Source organism: Rhopilema esculentum, chromosome 16, assembly GCF_057945365.1.
Source record: "Rhopilema esculentum isolate cy_ngs chromosome 16, ASM5794536v1, whole genome shotgun sequence".
In the NCBI taxonomy this organism is placed as follows: domain Eukaryota; kingdom Metazoa; phylum Cnidaria; class Scyphozoa; order Rhizostomeae; family Rhizostomatidae; genus Rhopilema; species Rhopilema esculentum.
Genome location: NC_142830.1, coordinates 6131953 through 6147387, shown reverse-complemented (window position 1 = coordinate 6147387; position 15435 = coordinate 6131953). Strand labels below are relative to the sequence as shown.

Genomic DNA, 15435 nt, shown 5'->3' with positions numbered 1-15435 from the left:
CAGGTTAAGAATCCCGCTAAACATTTTGAAATTTCTGCAATCCGTGTATTATTTTGAGAAAATCTGCGTCCGGCAAGTGTGTAGAATTCCCTCGTTCCGTTGAAAAATTGCCAGATTTCCGCAATCTACGACAAATTTCCCTAAAATTCTGTTCTTCCGCAAACACTGAAGACATCTTCATTTGGAGAAAAAAGGCAAGGATCTACCCTGTGCCTTGCAGACAAATATTCTTGCTGGTGATAACTGCGGGTACGAAGGTCTTTTAATGCAGAACACGGGAAAAGGTGAACCACGTTGAAGTATATATATATTTGTCTCAAGATTTTCCAATTTCTAAGTCCAGGTTTCCGTTTTTCAAAACTATTTTCCGGGTTTTGGGTCCTAGGTACTCTCAAAACACCCTCTTTTTTGAAAAGCTTGCAATTTTTGCGATTATACGTAATTTGGAAGTTATCTCTTTTTCTCTTTTTCTTTAGGGAATATTACGGGCCCAGCATCAAGCTGTAGTTTTGTGCAGCCACTTTGAATTTGCACTGAATTTGGCAGTGTTTTTTACGTCTTAGTAACAAAAATTACTAAGATGAAGGATGTCAATGAAAAAAGTTGAAAAACTATCAGAATTGAAACCTTTATCTTTAAATTAGTTTATATTGAAAAAATCATGTTGTTGGACCGTTTGGTCGCGAGTTACTTTGTTTTGAATCTATTTTGAAGATATTTCTTTAGATTTGACCGGAATTTGCTGCTCCAGTGAAAAACTTCACTAGAGTCAGCCCGGGTCGAGTCAGCCCGGGCTGAGTGGGCCCGGGTTGAGTCAGCCCGGGCTTGATGGGTATCATCATACTTTATCTTATTCGCACACTTGATGATTTTGCATCGATAGAATTTGCGATATAAAATGAAAATATTCAGCAAGAAGATCAGCCTTTCTTCTGCGCGCTTTTCAATATTCACTCGTCCCACTTTATTTCTGCCCAATCACCACTAAATTTGCATAATCTTAGGGTACGTATGTTAAATAAAAGTTATTCAGCATGAAATTATCTTTCAAAAGATGTACATACTATGTGGTTTTAGCAACACTAAAATTTTGAACCACTACTGATCAGTGCGCCATTATGGTATTTGCCCATATAAGGAATTCCCAATGTCCAATTGATGGGGCTTTTTTCTGGTCATTTCCAACTTAGTATAGAACATCTGTGCCAAATCACAGCTTTGTATTATTTTTATCCGGGTTAGACCGTTTTTTTATCTAATTCCAATACACTATTAATTTATGTTATTATAGTCTCGATTACTCTCATTTTCTGATACATCAGTCAGTGGAACATATAGGGTTAATGAAAGCCACGTGGCAATACACTCAATACACTCGATTGAGGCTGGCTACAAGAAACGAGTACTGGACAGTTAGAAAAAATTAAGAAACTTAAGTACTCGAAGCAAAAAAAATAAGAAAACTATTGAATCGTGATAAAACTGAGAACAGCGAAATTTTGTGAAATCCAAGAACAAGATTGCCCTGTTAACCTAGAACTTAAGACACAAGAGATAAAAAAATACTTCCCACATCTAAATACAGCATCAGAACGGAAGCGAATCTCTTGACGTGATAAAAAAGGTCATAAACATTCCATAACATCATTCATGACATCATAATTAAGAAACTCTTAAGAAACAACGAGTATTGAAATTTCCAGAACATCAAGAAACTGGAGTACTCAACATCGACCTTTGTTTCTTATAAAAAAAATGAGTGTATTCCATAGAGTAAATGCAGGATGACGTTCGACCCAACGAGTGCGTGAAAGACTGACAAAATCCTTTCTCTATATTTCTATGAGGCCTATTACATCGCCGGAATGTGTCATTTATGACCATCCTTTTTAGCTTCATAACAAAAATATTCAAGCAATTTTCCAAGAGAAAGGGCACTTTTCCTCTTTTGAGAAAAGGGCAGGGGGCAGGGATATGGCCCCCAGGACCCCCTAAGTAGTTGCGCACCTGCTGTCGGGTTTTTTTTTCAATAAATAGTATTCCTGTTTTATTACTGTGAAAACTTTTCAAAAAGAGCAGTTACTCAGATTTTAAACTCACGCTGTCGATAGGCTGTCATTTGAAAATGTTTGGGGACACCTGCCTCTCCTCATGTACCACATAACAGCCTTCGAGGAATGCATTTGCAGCCTTACATTCTTCTTAGCCCACATGTTACAAAAAATCGAATGTCATCCTCTTGAAGCCCTCTTTCCAACGTTAAATTTTAAATAGAGTTGAACCCAACCCTGGTGGGAGACAGCAGTTCTCTTATTTCATAGAACCCTAGTTGATAGCAACAAACGCAAGTGATGTGGGGCATATACTAGGTTGTTTGCGATAATGATGTTGCTAACAGAAAATGTGCGTAGGAACGCCAATATACTAGAAAAACATAGTCAAAATAGCGTTCTCATAGCCAATAAGGAAAACTGACAAAATTTTATATTAGGTATATTGACACATCATACCTCACCCGTCTTTCCCTTGTTCAATTTCAGTTCTGTTGTTCTTTTTGCGAAAGGAGATTGGGAACCAAGGTCTGGAATTTGAAGGTCTCGAGGGGTTGGGTGTCAAGTGCTATCCAATATGGCGCTTGAAAGTTGTTGGACATTCCTTTCAATTTTTTTAGTTGTGATATTGCATGCGATATTTTGTGGTAAGTTTTATTCAAACTTCTACCATTTCAAGCTTTTCACTGTAAGCTCGTCTTTTTTTTCAGTTTTAATACTGACACGAAAATGACTTCGTCTGGTGACGACCTAGGCCCGGCCAGAGTAGGCCTACCTATATTTGTTTTTACTTGCGCTTGACAGCTTTGTCTACATACTTTTTGCATCTTAATCTTTGGTCAAACTAGTTGACCAAAGATCAAAGATTGTCTCAAATGACACGATGCGTTGCTGCTTATACGATGTATAAGAAAGGTTTAATTTTTGGTGGTGGAAAATGCACGATGTAGTTACCCTAGAATGAATAACTAAACAAATACACCAGGGTATCAACTACATCAGATGAAGGCATTCAAAGTTTCTGTTTCATCTATGGAAGGTATTTCTCCCTGAAAAACAGTTTTAGGCAGTAGAAAGAAAATTTACTGGACGTAGATCATGAGCATAAAATTGAACCAAATCGTTCTAAGCGACTTGACTTGCCACTTGTAATTATTTTAATCAAATGTTTTTTTTCGAATAGAGAGCAATGTTGTTTAGCGTTTCATTCTGCAAAATTGTTTGTTCCTGAACAAACATTAGGGGACAGACATGAAAAATGTTAGAATTTTAAAACCAAAAACAACTTTTTATGTGAATTGTCAAGCTTGTCATGATTGCAAGGACACCCAAACTGTAATCTGAAAGAATAAAATCACGAAATAATCCTATTTTCTTTTAAGTATGTTGCATTTCTACATTATGTAAACAGAAATAGAATGTTTGATCTTGAGTCTCTTGAGTAGAATTTTGTATGTTGTTAAGATATTTGTGCACACCCAAATTGCATGGCTTCATTAATTATGCATTATTTGAAAATGAATTGATGCCATCAAATCTGTAGCAAAAGACCTGTTGATTAGAAGATATTTTCAAGTATTAGGCTTGGTGTATTGAGCACTAAAAAGATATAAATCAAACTTCCTTAAATGAACCAGCCCTCTCAAGCTCTGTTCAATGATTAAAAGTCACATTAAGCTTGGTCATTAACATAATAATCTTGAATTTCATCTTGTGGCCCATTTCATGTTTTATACTCAATCAGAGAACCTGTCCATGCTTGAAATAGGCCCTGCAGGTATTGCTACTCACCTTTGTCAATCTGTTAGACATTAGGGAATTTAAGTAGAATTATAGAAATTCCCAAAATGTTTACTGTTAAATTATCTAATGATATATAATTAAGAAATTGGTCTTTATGTGCATGTTTACTATTTGATGTAGAATTGACCAGGCTGAGGGCACTTTTCACTTGAATAGTTAAACTCTAAAAAGCATTTGATTGGTGCATTCTTTTTTAATCTGGGCTAGCCTTAAAAGCACAAAAGAAGGTTTCTGATATGTATTTTTGTTTAATTTTGAAAAGAAACTCAATTAATTTAATTTTCAAAGCCACAAAATTTGAAAACACAAACTTGGCATTTGAGGAGGGCCATAGCTCATACTCCCTTCAAATGCTGGAGGGGGGGGGGGGGGCTACAGATTGCTCTACTAAGTTGCTTTGAAAAGAAAATTGTTCTCCTTGAAGTCAATTTTCCATCGCTTCTAGTCTTATTAACCTTCAAATAGCTCACCTGGAAATTGCCAGGGGAGCTGCTTACTGCTCCCCTGTTAAGTAAGTTTAATGTCCAGGCCTGAAAACAGTGCTCAAACTAAAGTGGATGTTTAAAATCATTTAAGTATATGAATCTAAAAGTTTTTCTCGGAAAGCTCTCATGGGGCTGGGTCCCACTATCCCCAATACAGAGGCTGCAACCAAAATAACTGTTCTATGGGTATATAAGTTAGCTGTTGTTTTAGCCTTCCCGTTTTTCAGTTCAGTTTTCTAGAAGTAAATTTTTTCTAAAAGTTTGTCAAGTGATCATGTCAATTTTCTTTATTTTTATAGATGTGGTAGTTGAACAAAGTGGATATGTAAGCTATACCCAAAAAGAAACTAGTAGTCCATTAACCAGATTTCAAGTGCAGTTCAAAACAATTGATAGTAGAGGCATAATTCTTCATGCAAAGAGTTCTTCAGATTTTTTAACACTGGAGCTGGTTGGTGGAAAGCTAAGGCAAGTGTACAAAAACAACCCTTTCAAAGATTTTTTTAAATGAAGTTCAAGCATGTTTGCAAATTTTCAAAGTAAAAATCATCCTCATATATCCTCCTTAAATACTTATTGCAAAAAACAAAGATTAGACCAATTGCACAAAATTATGTTTTCTACTTTTTCAAGGTATCCTGGGTCCACTGCTCACTAACTTGTATGCATAGCCATTAATGCTTCTTCTGTATTCTGAATTAGCCCAATCTGCATCACAATATCCAAATCAATGCATTTTGTCTTTAGGTTTGTGGAATATTAATGGACCAATTCGACTAACAGCCTCGTTTTGAAAAAGTCCTCAAATTCTTTTATAATGATTTTTGCGGTCAAATCCCTTGCAAGTTTTCAAACTTACAAGCACAAACAAAATGAAAAATTGTATTCAGCCTAAATCTATCGTGATAAAACCAAATCTGAGCTTAAAAAAGTCGTATAATTAAATTTGGAGAAATTTCCAAAGCAAGGCTGTAAGTCAAATTGGTCTATTTCTGACTTATTGTTCCTTTATGTCAAAGTTATATGACCCAGTCCTCTTAACAACAACAAATATTATCCATAATTATAAACCAAAGTTTAATATTTAACAAAATGAACTCTGGTTTGAACAAGCAACAGACTTCAGGGGACAGACAGATGATGGTATTAGAAACTTATTTCTAATTTCAAGAGACTTGGAGTTTACAGGCACCACAGAGCATTGAGGAAGCAGGGGTCTAGAAAAAAATGGCAGAAGCCCCCCCCCCCCCCCCAGCGCCCTTCTCTGCATGCCTGTTTAAGGGTATAGAGCTGTCTGTTGCTGTCTCTGTCTCGCAGCAAATTTCCACAGTCTGGCTACAGTTTTAATCCCAATCCCACACATACAAGCTTAGGCTAATGTCAACTGAAACTACTTATCAGCTGCCCCTGGTATGCTTTAATTCCATTTTTCATTGAAGGGGGATTTGAATGATATATGAGAAATGATGTTTTTGTTAATTTTTATCAGGTATGCTGCTGACTTTGGTAAAACGTATGATAGTTATGGTGAAGTATCATCTGGATTTCATGAACTGTTTGTTGGACAAGGGTTAGCAGATAATGAATGGCATAATGTTGTTTTGATTCACAATGAAGAGAAGCAGAAAGTTTACATTAGCATAGACAATCTTAAGGAATCAGAATACAATGCAACTAGAACTTTGGCACCTGGAGCTGCAAAGTTTAGCATAGAGTATATTCACATTGGAGGAATGAAATTTCATGACACAATTTCAGTGAAAGAAAGCTTGACGAGAAGAGGCTTGAAAGCTTGCTTTACAAATTCTACTATCAACGATAGGAGTGTTCTTGATGGTGATCATGTCACATTAGTCAAAGCAGTTAGAGGATCATGCCCTTTTGTTAGGCATTTCAATTCAGTTGATTTTCCAATGAATGGATCATATGTTTCCTACAATTTCACCAGCTCAGAAATGTCTGTAGAGTTTAGCTTTAGAACCATTCTCACTAATCAAAAGCTGTTTTACACATCACAAAAAAGTGCTTTGAGTCAATTCATTGATGTAGGTATTGATGCTGAGGGAAAAGTAACTATGACTTATGGTAACTTTGCTCTGAAGTCATCATCCTTGGGTTTGAATGACGGTTTCTGGCATGAAATTAAATTGTCATTTTCATCATCTTTGATGCTTGAGCTGACTGTAGATAGGCAAGTGGCTAGTGTTAGGGCCAAGCAAGCTTTGAAGATTAAAGACAAAGTCTTTTTTGGGCCAAATTATGCAGGCTGTATGAAAAATATCATGGTTAATGGAAAGAAACTGGTAATATCTGACTTTGACAAATATGAAGCAAAATCTGTAGCGAACTTAAAAGGTTCTTTAAGACCAACTTTTGGTAGATGCTCTTTAAACGAACTCTGTGTTCCAAACCCCTGTCTTCATGGTGGAAAGTGTCAACAAAAGACTGAAGTCTTGTTTTCATGTAACTGCGCCAACACAGGCTATTCAGGGAGTGTCTGTAACAAGCGTAAGTTTTCAGCTATTTCATATACTCTCTTGTTTGCTGAAAGTAGATTATCTTATTTTTTCAATTTATCTTTATACTGAACATGGATTTATGACTATAAGATTTATAACATAAAGCGATGTATAACACAATCGGTATTCCTGATTTTTCACGTTGTTAACGATTTTACTCAGTTTAGGTTTCTTGACTTTCCTGAAATGCGTTGGGTAAGTACAATCTGCCTAAGAGGGCAGCCATAGCACATTTCCTTTTTTCATAATTGTATGAATTGTATGAATTCTCTTCAATATGTGTTGTATTTTAACATTCATTGCTAGAGAATATGGAGTTGGCCATTCCTTTGATGCACAACCCCTTTCTTTTAGCCGGGTTTGGTAGATCATGTGCAGCACTGAAAGCACATGCAAAAGGAACTGTGACTAGTGGCATGACACAGATTGATGTTGATGGAGCTGGTCCTCTTCCTGCAACAACAGTTGAATGCATCTATGATCATAATAAAGTCACAACAAATGTCTACCCAAAAATTGCTAGTGATTTAGCTGTAGAAAATCGTTTTGGGATGAAAAGCATATTTGTACCATATAATGCAGACCTTAGAAGTTTGGTTTCTATAACACAGGAGAGTCTCGAGTGTCAGCAACATGTCAAATATGTGTGTACAAAATCCAGTTTATATGACTCGCCAAATGGGCAGCCGAAGGTAAGAATCTCTATTTATCGAGAGGTTTCTGCTTTATTGCGATCTAATGTTTTACTGACAGGTGAAAACAAGGCACTTTTATTGTGTTGCGTTCGCCTTGTTGTGCGATTGTGTCACCCATGGCATTCCTCATAGGATACTCCTTTTTTATCAGGTACGTTGGTTAGGACCAAAGAACTACTTTCACTACTACTGGGGAGGCTCCAAGGGCAAAACTAATCATTGTCGCTGTGGCATTTACAATAATTGCACTGATACTTCCAAGTACTGCAATTGTGATGCACGTTCCGAGAAGGAAGCCACAGACGAAGGTTTTCTTACCAACAAAAAACATTTACCAATGAAGAAAATTGAGTTCCTGGATGTCAACAGTAATGCTGGATCGAAAGGTCGTTTTTCTTTAGGTCCTTTAAGCTGCAGTGGTGATGGTAAGATTTTTCCGCTGATGTTTAAAAATTGATAAAGTGATGTGATGCCTCTATTTACAGGCTTTTTGAACTTAGGAAAATGTTTATTTATTGTTAGACTTTACTTATCCTTGCCAGTAAAGTGTTTCTTTAGGTCAAATAAGGGCAAGGGTTTTGTTTTTTATCTTATAATAACAATGCTGATTGATTTTTGCGCACTAGTTTTTAAGCCTCACATTCCCCATGTATCGATTCTATTGCAGAAAAAAAATACCAAGGTAGCGAGGAGAATAAATGTGAACCTTATGAAAAGATTCTTCCACATTTTTCTACAAAAGCATACTGTTTTTATTCAAAGGCATGTTTTTGTAAGTTGTGAGGACAGGCTATTTGGCATATAGAACAGGACGGTTCTAAGATGCTACTCCGAGTTAAACTCTTAATGCGATCATCAGGCAACAGTTGTTTGTTGTGTAAGGCTCTACCTATATGGCATTGAGCACTTCATGACAGACCAATAAACAGTAATTTTCGTAAGTTATAAGAATGTTTATTTAGTGTATCACATTCTTTGGGTTAATGTAGATGAGCTTTATAAGCAGATGCTAAGGCTAATAGTTTTAATTCTCTATCGTAGCATCTACAGATAATGCGGTTTCATTTCGCGATGCGATGGCCTTTCTTCAAGTAAAACCCATCTCAGCAACTGACTACAACAACGCAATAGACGCGCTTACTGTTTCGTTCAATTTCAAAACAGTAAAAGCTGAAGGAATTATGTTTTATGGCAAAGGCCGTACATCAAATGATTACATTATGGTACAGATTGCTAGCAAGAAACGATTGCGAGGAGAGATCAACCTTGGATCCCAAGCAGACTTTGTTGATATAGATATTTCTGGTAACTTCGATGATAACAAGGCTCATTCAGTTTTTTTAGAATTCAACAGAAAAGAGCTTAAGCTTACAGTTGATGGGATCACAAAATCAGTGCAGCGTAACCCCCTGTCTATGAGTCATTTAGATCTAGCGGGAGATCCAATGTACCTCGGAGGTGGCTTCGATGTTTCCCAAGGTTTCACTGGTTGCATTTTTGGACTGGTAAGTGACGTCATCAACTGAATTCCTAGAATATCCTCTAATGGAATCCGCACGGTTTGTGCATAAAACGATAGCATATATATAAACATTATGAGAATGATAAATCGGTGTTTACTTCTTCAAACTACCGGCTTTTTGGAAAGGTTATACCTAGATTTAAAGATTAACGAGATGATCAACTGTAGCCACATTTTCGGAAAAATCTTGGCAAAAATGAGTCACATAAAATTAATCGCAATTTTTTGAGAAAGTGCAGTATTAATATATGCTCTTGGAGGCATATGATTTTGTAGCAATTCTTTTGAATGCAAATATTTCCCCTTGGTTTTATATTGCCATGGCGTCTTTAACGTGAGCTTTAACTGTAACGTTAAACACTCATACGCAGTCTAATGGAACTCAGATGGTTTTAAGGCATTCTTGTTCCTGAATAAAATTGCGTTAATAGCAGATTATGTTGTTGTGAATTGATTCCAGAGTAACCATCAGTAAGGAACTCTTTATTATCTGAAAGATTTTTTAAAATATTTCCTACATCTTACAAATTTTATTCTCAATATAGGCATTAACGCCAAAGGCGATACCAATACTTTATTTTATTTCTTCCTTTTGAATGAAGTTTTTTGAAGCAATACGCAGTTTTTCCAAAGTAAAACAATAATATGACAGTTCAACCGCAATTATAAATACATGGGAATTCATTCCTTTGCTTGATTTTTGGAAGAGAAAGGAGATGCTTGGAAAAAACTCAAAACAGTTAAACATTACTAGGTTCACAGTAACACTAAATCAGAAATTTTCATTTTCCAGTTTCGCAATATTTAAAATAGTTTTCACCTCTTGTAATCTTTATTCCTTCCTAAATGCACCTTTTGTCATGGTAGCTACTCACACCCTTTGTTAAAGCCATAGTCCCTTGCTGTTAAATGAACATGTCTTAATCTCACTACATTATAGTTCCTCAACGGAATGATGATTGACATCAAGGCAACGGCAAAGTATCTGCAGAACTACGGGGTGCATGCTGGTTGTGGAATCGGTTGCAACAGGCTGTCTGCTGCTCCTTGCAATTATGGCAAATGTATTGAGAGATATACCTCTTTTCAGTGCGATTGCTCGCTTTCACCATTTGATGGAAAATTTTGTCACAAAGGTAATTGTTATTGGAACATTGCATATTGCACTTCTTATGATATGATGCCTTATCTTTGGTAATTCAGTACCATTTAAGCCAATTCAGTAGTAGCAATTGGTTGTTTTTTATTTTTATTGAAGTACAAATGTTTCGGTTGTTGCATATTTTATGATAAAATTTTCATGTAGGAGAAAATATATAGAAAAATTGTCTTTTCTAGAATAAAATGAAAAATAAATTTTTGTTTTTCATCTTTTTATATGCTTATTGAAAACATTTTTTGTGATCAGTGTATATGTATCAGCCACACTGATGTTGGTAAGATTTTTGTATCCTTTTTTCAGAGTCATATCCTCTTCATTTCAAGAATGGGAGCAGTCTTATGTACACATTTGTTAAGCCCGTTCAGATAATGGAGGGAGAAGCAGTGCTTGCATTCAAGACTACTAGCAGTGATGCACTTTTGTTTAGTATCCATGGTGACAAGCCGAATTGCCATTTGTCACTGGTTCTCAAAGATGGCAGCCTTGAAGTTTCCTTCAATTTTGACACTACTTCTTCATCGAGCAAAGTCATCAAGGTTCATTCAACGACAGAGAAAGGGAGATTTGACGACGGGAAGATTCACAATGTCAGGGTGTTCCATAATGCCAAAAAGGTTACGGTAGAGGTGCTTGATAGAATATCGGAGAAACGAAAGGAAGTCGCCAGCACTAATGGCGATTTGCTTGATGGGGTCAAGATTTCAATAGGTCGTATAAAACCACCTTTGCCCTCTACCTTGGGATCAGTAAAGACTTTTATTGGTTGTATGTCTGCTTTCAAGTATAGGTATCTTGCGAACATGGCATCAAAACCGGTATTAGTCGATGTATTCGCTTTATATGGAAAAATGGATCCGTCTATTGGTGGAAGTGCATTTCCAGGCGCTTGTGGAAAAGCTTTACCCACGCCGAAGCCTCTTCCGTATCTTTTTGGACGGCCAACACAATCAACAGCTACACTACGACCTTTTCCTCGATTTTACAAGGTAGAACGCGATCTATCGCCAATAATTATTGGCGTTGCCTGTGGATTCGCCTTTTTGCTACTTGTTATTTTAATCCTGTTCTGCAAGCACATCAACCGCAATATTGGCGCTTACAAGACAAACGAAGACAGAAGGCCGTTGTCTACTGATGCGGAGACGACTTTTACACCACCTCCCGATAGTATGGATGGTCCAAATGGACAAGATAATGCGGCAAAATCAAGTGCCAAGGGTACAAAAAAGCAGGAGTATTACGTTTAGGCCTTTTTTTAATTCTAACTGCAAGGCAGAAGCTGTGAATGCTGCTGGTAGAAATTTCAGCCGCCTAGGCGAAATGAGAATCAGTCCTGAAGAGACACGGCTGATGTCGTTCGCGAAACAATAACCCTTAACGGGTTTATAAGACTTTGATAAAGAAAGCTATGTTGTCGTTGTAATTAGTTGGTCAAAGCTTGATTATATATAAATAAGCACTTTTAACTTAGTGCCTGTAATGACTAAACCTGTTTGCTTTCATCTTTTTAATCCAAGGAGCGCTTTTCTGACTCGTGAATGCACTTGATACAATATTGAAAAGATTTAAAACGGTAATTTCACTTGTCGTAATGCTTCTGGTAATCGCGTAAAGCCCATAGTGCTTACGGGGGTAGATCTTTTGAACTTTTTCTAAGAAATAAGACGGTAGTTTCGCTTCTCGTAATGCTTCTGGTAATTGCGTAAAGCCTTTAGTGCTTACTGGGCTAGATATTTTAAACTTTTTCTAAGAAATAAGACGGTAGTTTCGCTTCTCGTAATGCTTCTGGTAATCGCGTAAAGCCTATAGTGCTTACTGGGGTAGATCTTTTCAACTTTTGCCAAGTACTTTTTTGTTAATGTTATACAGATACAGAAGCTGACATATTTTTTAAAAATCCTGCTGGACCCGGTAAAGACTGGCACCCTAAGAAGGAAGTAATATTGAATTTGGTAAAAGCTCAAGGAAACTGTAAGTAGCCCCTAGACTTCAAGTAAAGCGCTAAAAGGGTGCCTTTCGAAGAAGCTACTAGAAAAGTTTCTTACCACAGTTGTGTGTGTTTCGAAAAAGCATGTGTTTTCTTGAGATGTGAAATTTTGTAAACAGTTGACGTTTTTTAACGGTTTAACATAAAAAGCAAACACGACTGAAAAGAGAGTCTTTGATAAATAGTGTAATTGTGAAATAAACTTGAGTAGCTCTGCCTGGATAACTGCGTTGTTTTGCAGATTTTTTATCTTTTATAAAATAAGTATTTCAATAACGTCTTATTTTTGCACGGTGCATAATTGATCCATGTGAAGTAAAGTTTTATTTCTGATAATTTCCCTAGATGCTAGATGGTTTTGTGTAATTTAATTGACAAATACGTTAATGGCTGTCTTCTTTCTGCTCGTTGTTTCCTAAAATTCAGTTTGGTGATCGCATGATCCAATAAACACTTCCCTCTAATCAACGCTTTACCTCTTTCCATAGAAACATGACTATAAACGCCTCGCTATAATAAACGCCGCATATTACAAATCGGTGCTATAGTTGAAAAATCACAGAAAATACAAGATAGAGCAAGCAGATACGTTTATTCATTTTCATGCAATGATTAGGAAATACATTTGAAGCCAAAGTGCCGCAGATTTGTTTCCTTCTCTGTATTTTTAACCGAAAGTCATTGAAATCGATTTCTTTGTCAAGCCAAAGTAACTTTGCAGCCAATCTGTTGTGTCCAAATTTTCTCTGGACAAACAAAAAGTTTTTTGCCATCTAGGGGTGCTTTTTCAGGGAATTTTCAAACTTGTCGGCAAATAAAGAGTGTCTCATTCACTTTTTCGGCAAAAGAGGTCCAAACACCTCTCTAGAGCACATTAGCTAGCAATCACATTGTTGGTACTTTGGTAACTTAAAAACAAATCTAGAACAATCCAGCCTCAACATTTTTTTTGCAACAAAAACGCGTTTCAAATCCATCCATGGTGAATCTATAATGCGTCAACAAATCATCCTCCTCTATCTGAATCAGCTAAGAGATTCTCTTCTGCGTCGGATTTGCTTTTCTACATAAATCCTCTTTCACGTTGTCATTACAAGATGTGACGGCTTTCGATTTTACATAGCCTGCATTGCACGGCTTAGTTCCCTCTTTGAAACATGATTTTCTATCACCTGACCCATTGGTGATGCGCAACAACGAAATTATTTCATGATAATGTTTTTTCAACATTGCTTACAAATGATATTATCTTTTCTGCAACAATTCAAATGATAGCCCTGGAAGTTTTTAGAGAGTGCCTACAATACGGTATTGGTCTTTGTACCATTTGCTTAAATTTCTCGATTAAACCTGATTGAATCTCTTGAGGTGATTTTTATGAGTGGAAGCAAAAATATGGAAAATTAGCCCAACAAATTGATAACCAATTTACCTACTTCCCAGGGGGGTGGGGGGGGGGTGGCATAATACTATGAAAAGAGTTTTTTCAAAATTAAATTTCCATAAGGGTATTTTATGTTCATGACAAATCAAACAAACGTTAGAAAGGTGTCTGATGCAAAAACAGCAGCAGCAATAATAACGAATGTCTAAAGCCCTGGTCAAACGAACATTTCACCCAACATCACGATCAACACGATGTAGGGCGAAATCAGAATGGGACCGAATTATGCAACTACGCAGATGGTACTACTCTATGCAAACCTACTAACGACATAGTTCCCAGAGAACTATATGAAATTATATGAAGATGAATGTCACATATTGGTGAGACCCAGATAGAAGAAAATGTCAAGGAGAAACTGCTAGGCATCCGTCTTGACAAGAAATCGAGTTTCAAAAAACATGTCCAAATCAAATACTCTGTAAAACAGCTAGTCATAAGCTTCATCATGCTCTAGCTCGCATTTCAGTTCTCATGGAGCCGGAGAAGCTAGATGAAAATATTTGTTATGTACCAGTTTTGTTATTGTTCATTTAATTGGATGTTTCACAATAGAATTTTGAACAATAAGATAAATAAAATTCACGAAAGGGCTTTGAGAATTGGATACAAGGACAATGTCTCTAGTTTAGAAAAGTTATTTGAAACCTATAATTCGGTAACCATTCATCAGAGAAACCTGCAGTTGCCTATAGTAGAGAAACAAACTTTCGAAAGAAATGAAACACCTTACAATTTGAGGCGGATAAACTACAGCTACCATAGACGAAAACAACTTGCCTTGGAATTGATACAGTCAGAATTATGGGGGAAAATTATGGGAGACACTAACACCAGAGATCAAAGCTTCAAACTCCCTTCAGATATTCATAAAGCTCATTAAAGCCAATAAATGCCACGCTTGCAACTACAGATTATGTAAGAAATTTTATCCAAACTTGAGCTTTTTAACATATATTGTATTTTGTCTTCATTTTATAGCAATTCGTAAGTAGTTGGCCTTAAATAGCTTTTAAGCTATATATTTTGAACTGCCAACTCTGAATCAAAGAATTAAAAGGAGTAATTATAATAAATGTTGGATCGTTCGACCACCGTGTTGAGTCATCCAACAGCGTCATTTGACTGAAGTCCAAAATGTTAGCTGCTGACATACAAAAATTCTATTGTTTTGAAATTTTGGGTGAAATGTGGATCGTTTGACCACCTCAGCCAACAATGTTATCTCTGCGCAAGCGTAGTTAAAGAGCGCCAAAATTCAAACATAGCATCGTTGCTGATTTCTCGGGTTGGGGGTTGGTTTTGTTTGTTTCAACATTCGTGTTTCTTTACGATCAATTACACTTTGATTTTGGACAATATAACGAAATATAACGAATTCTGTGCGCAAAAAGAGGCAAAAAGCGTCAATGATAAGAGGAGCTACGGAAGAAAGTGACGAATTTAGGCCACGGCTTTGATGGGGGATGCGACGCTCGTCTTGGAAAACCGCAATGACTGTGAATATATCTGCCAACACTTTCCTTCAAGATAAAGTATGAAGAGAAGGTTGCCTTTCGTTTTTTCAGATCGAAATGTCGCGAATCTTTCTGTGTAGACTTCAGCGCGACCATCTGCGCGAGAAAATGTTGGGTTAAAAGTTTGATCGTTTGACCGCAAACGTTGGATTACTTTTCGATATGAAAGGAAATTGTTGAGCGAAATGTTGGGCGAAATGTTGGATCGCTTAACCAGAGCTTAAGCGATAGCGATCTTCCTATTTGCAGT

The 15435-nt window shown here is 36.7% G+C and overlaps 1 protein-coding gene across 1 annotated transcript; it reads left to right on the top strand.

Annotated features, from left to right (window-relative positions):
* The first annotated feature begins 2544 nt into the window (after positions 1–2544).
* On the top strand, positions 2545–12611 carry LOC135682800 (contactin-associated protein-like 2). The gene is made up of 8 exons (XM_065197838.2): positions 2545–2698; positions 4639–4807; positions 5829–6847; positions 7213–7550; positions 7705–7978; positions 8595–9058; positions 10016–10211; positions 10538–12611. The coding sequence occupies exons 1-8, from the start codon at positions 2629–2631 to the stop codon at positions 11482–11484; spliced, it is 3477 nt and encodes a 1158-aa protein (XP_065053910.2). The 5' UTR covers positions 2545–2628; the 3' UTR covers positions 11485–12611.
* Positions 12612–15435: the final 2824 nt, after the last annotated feature.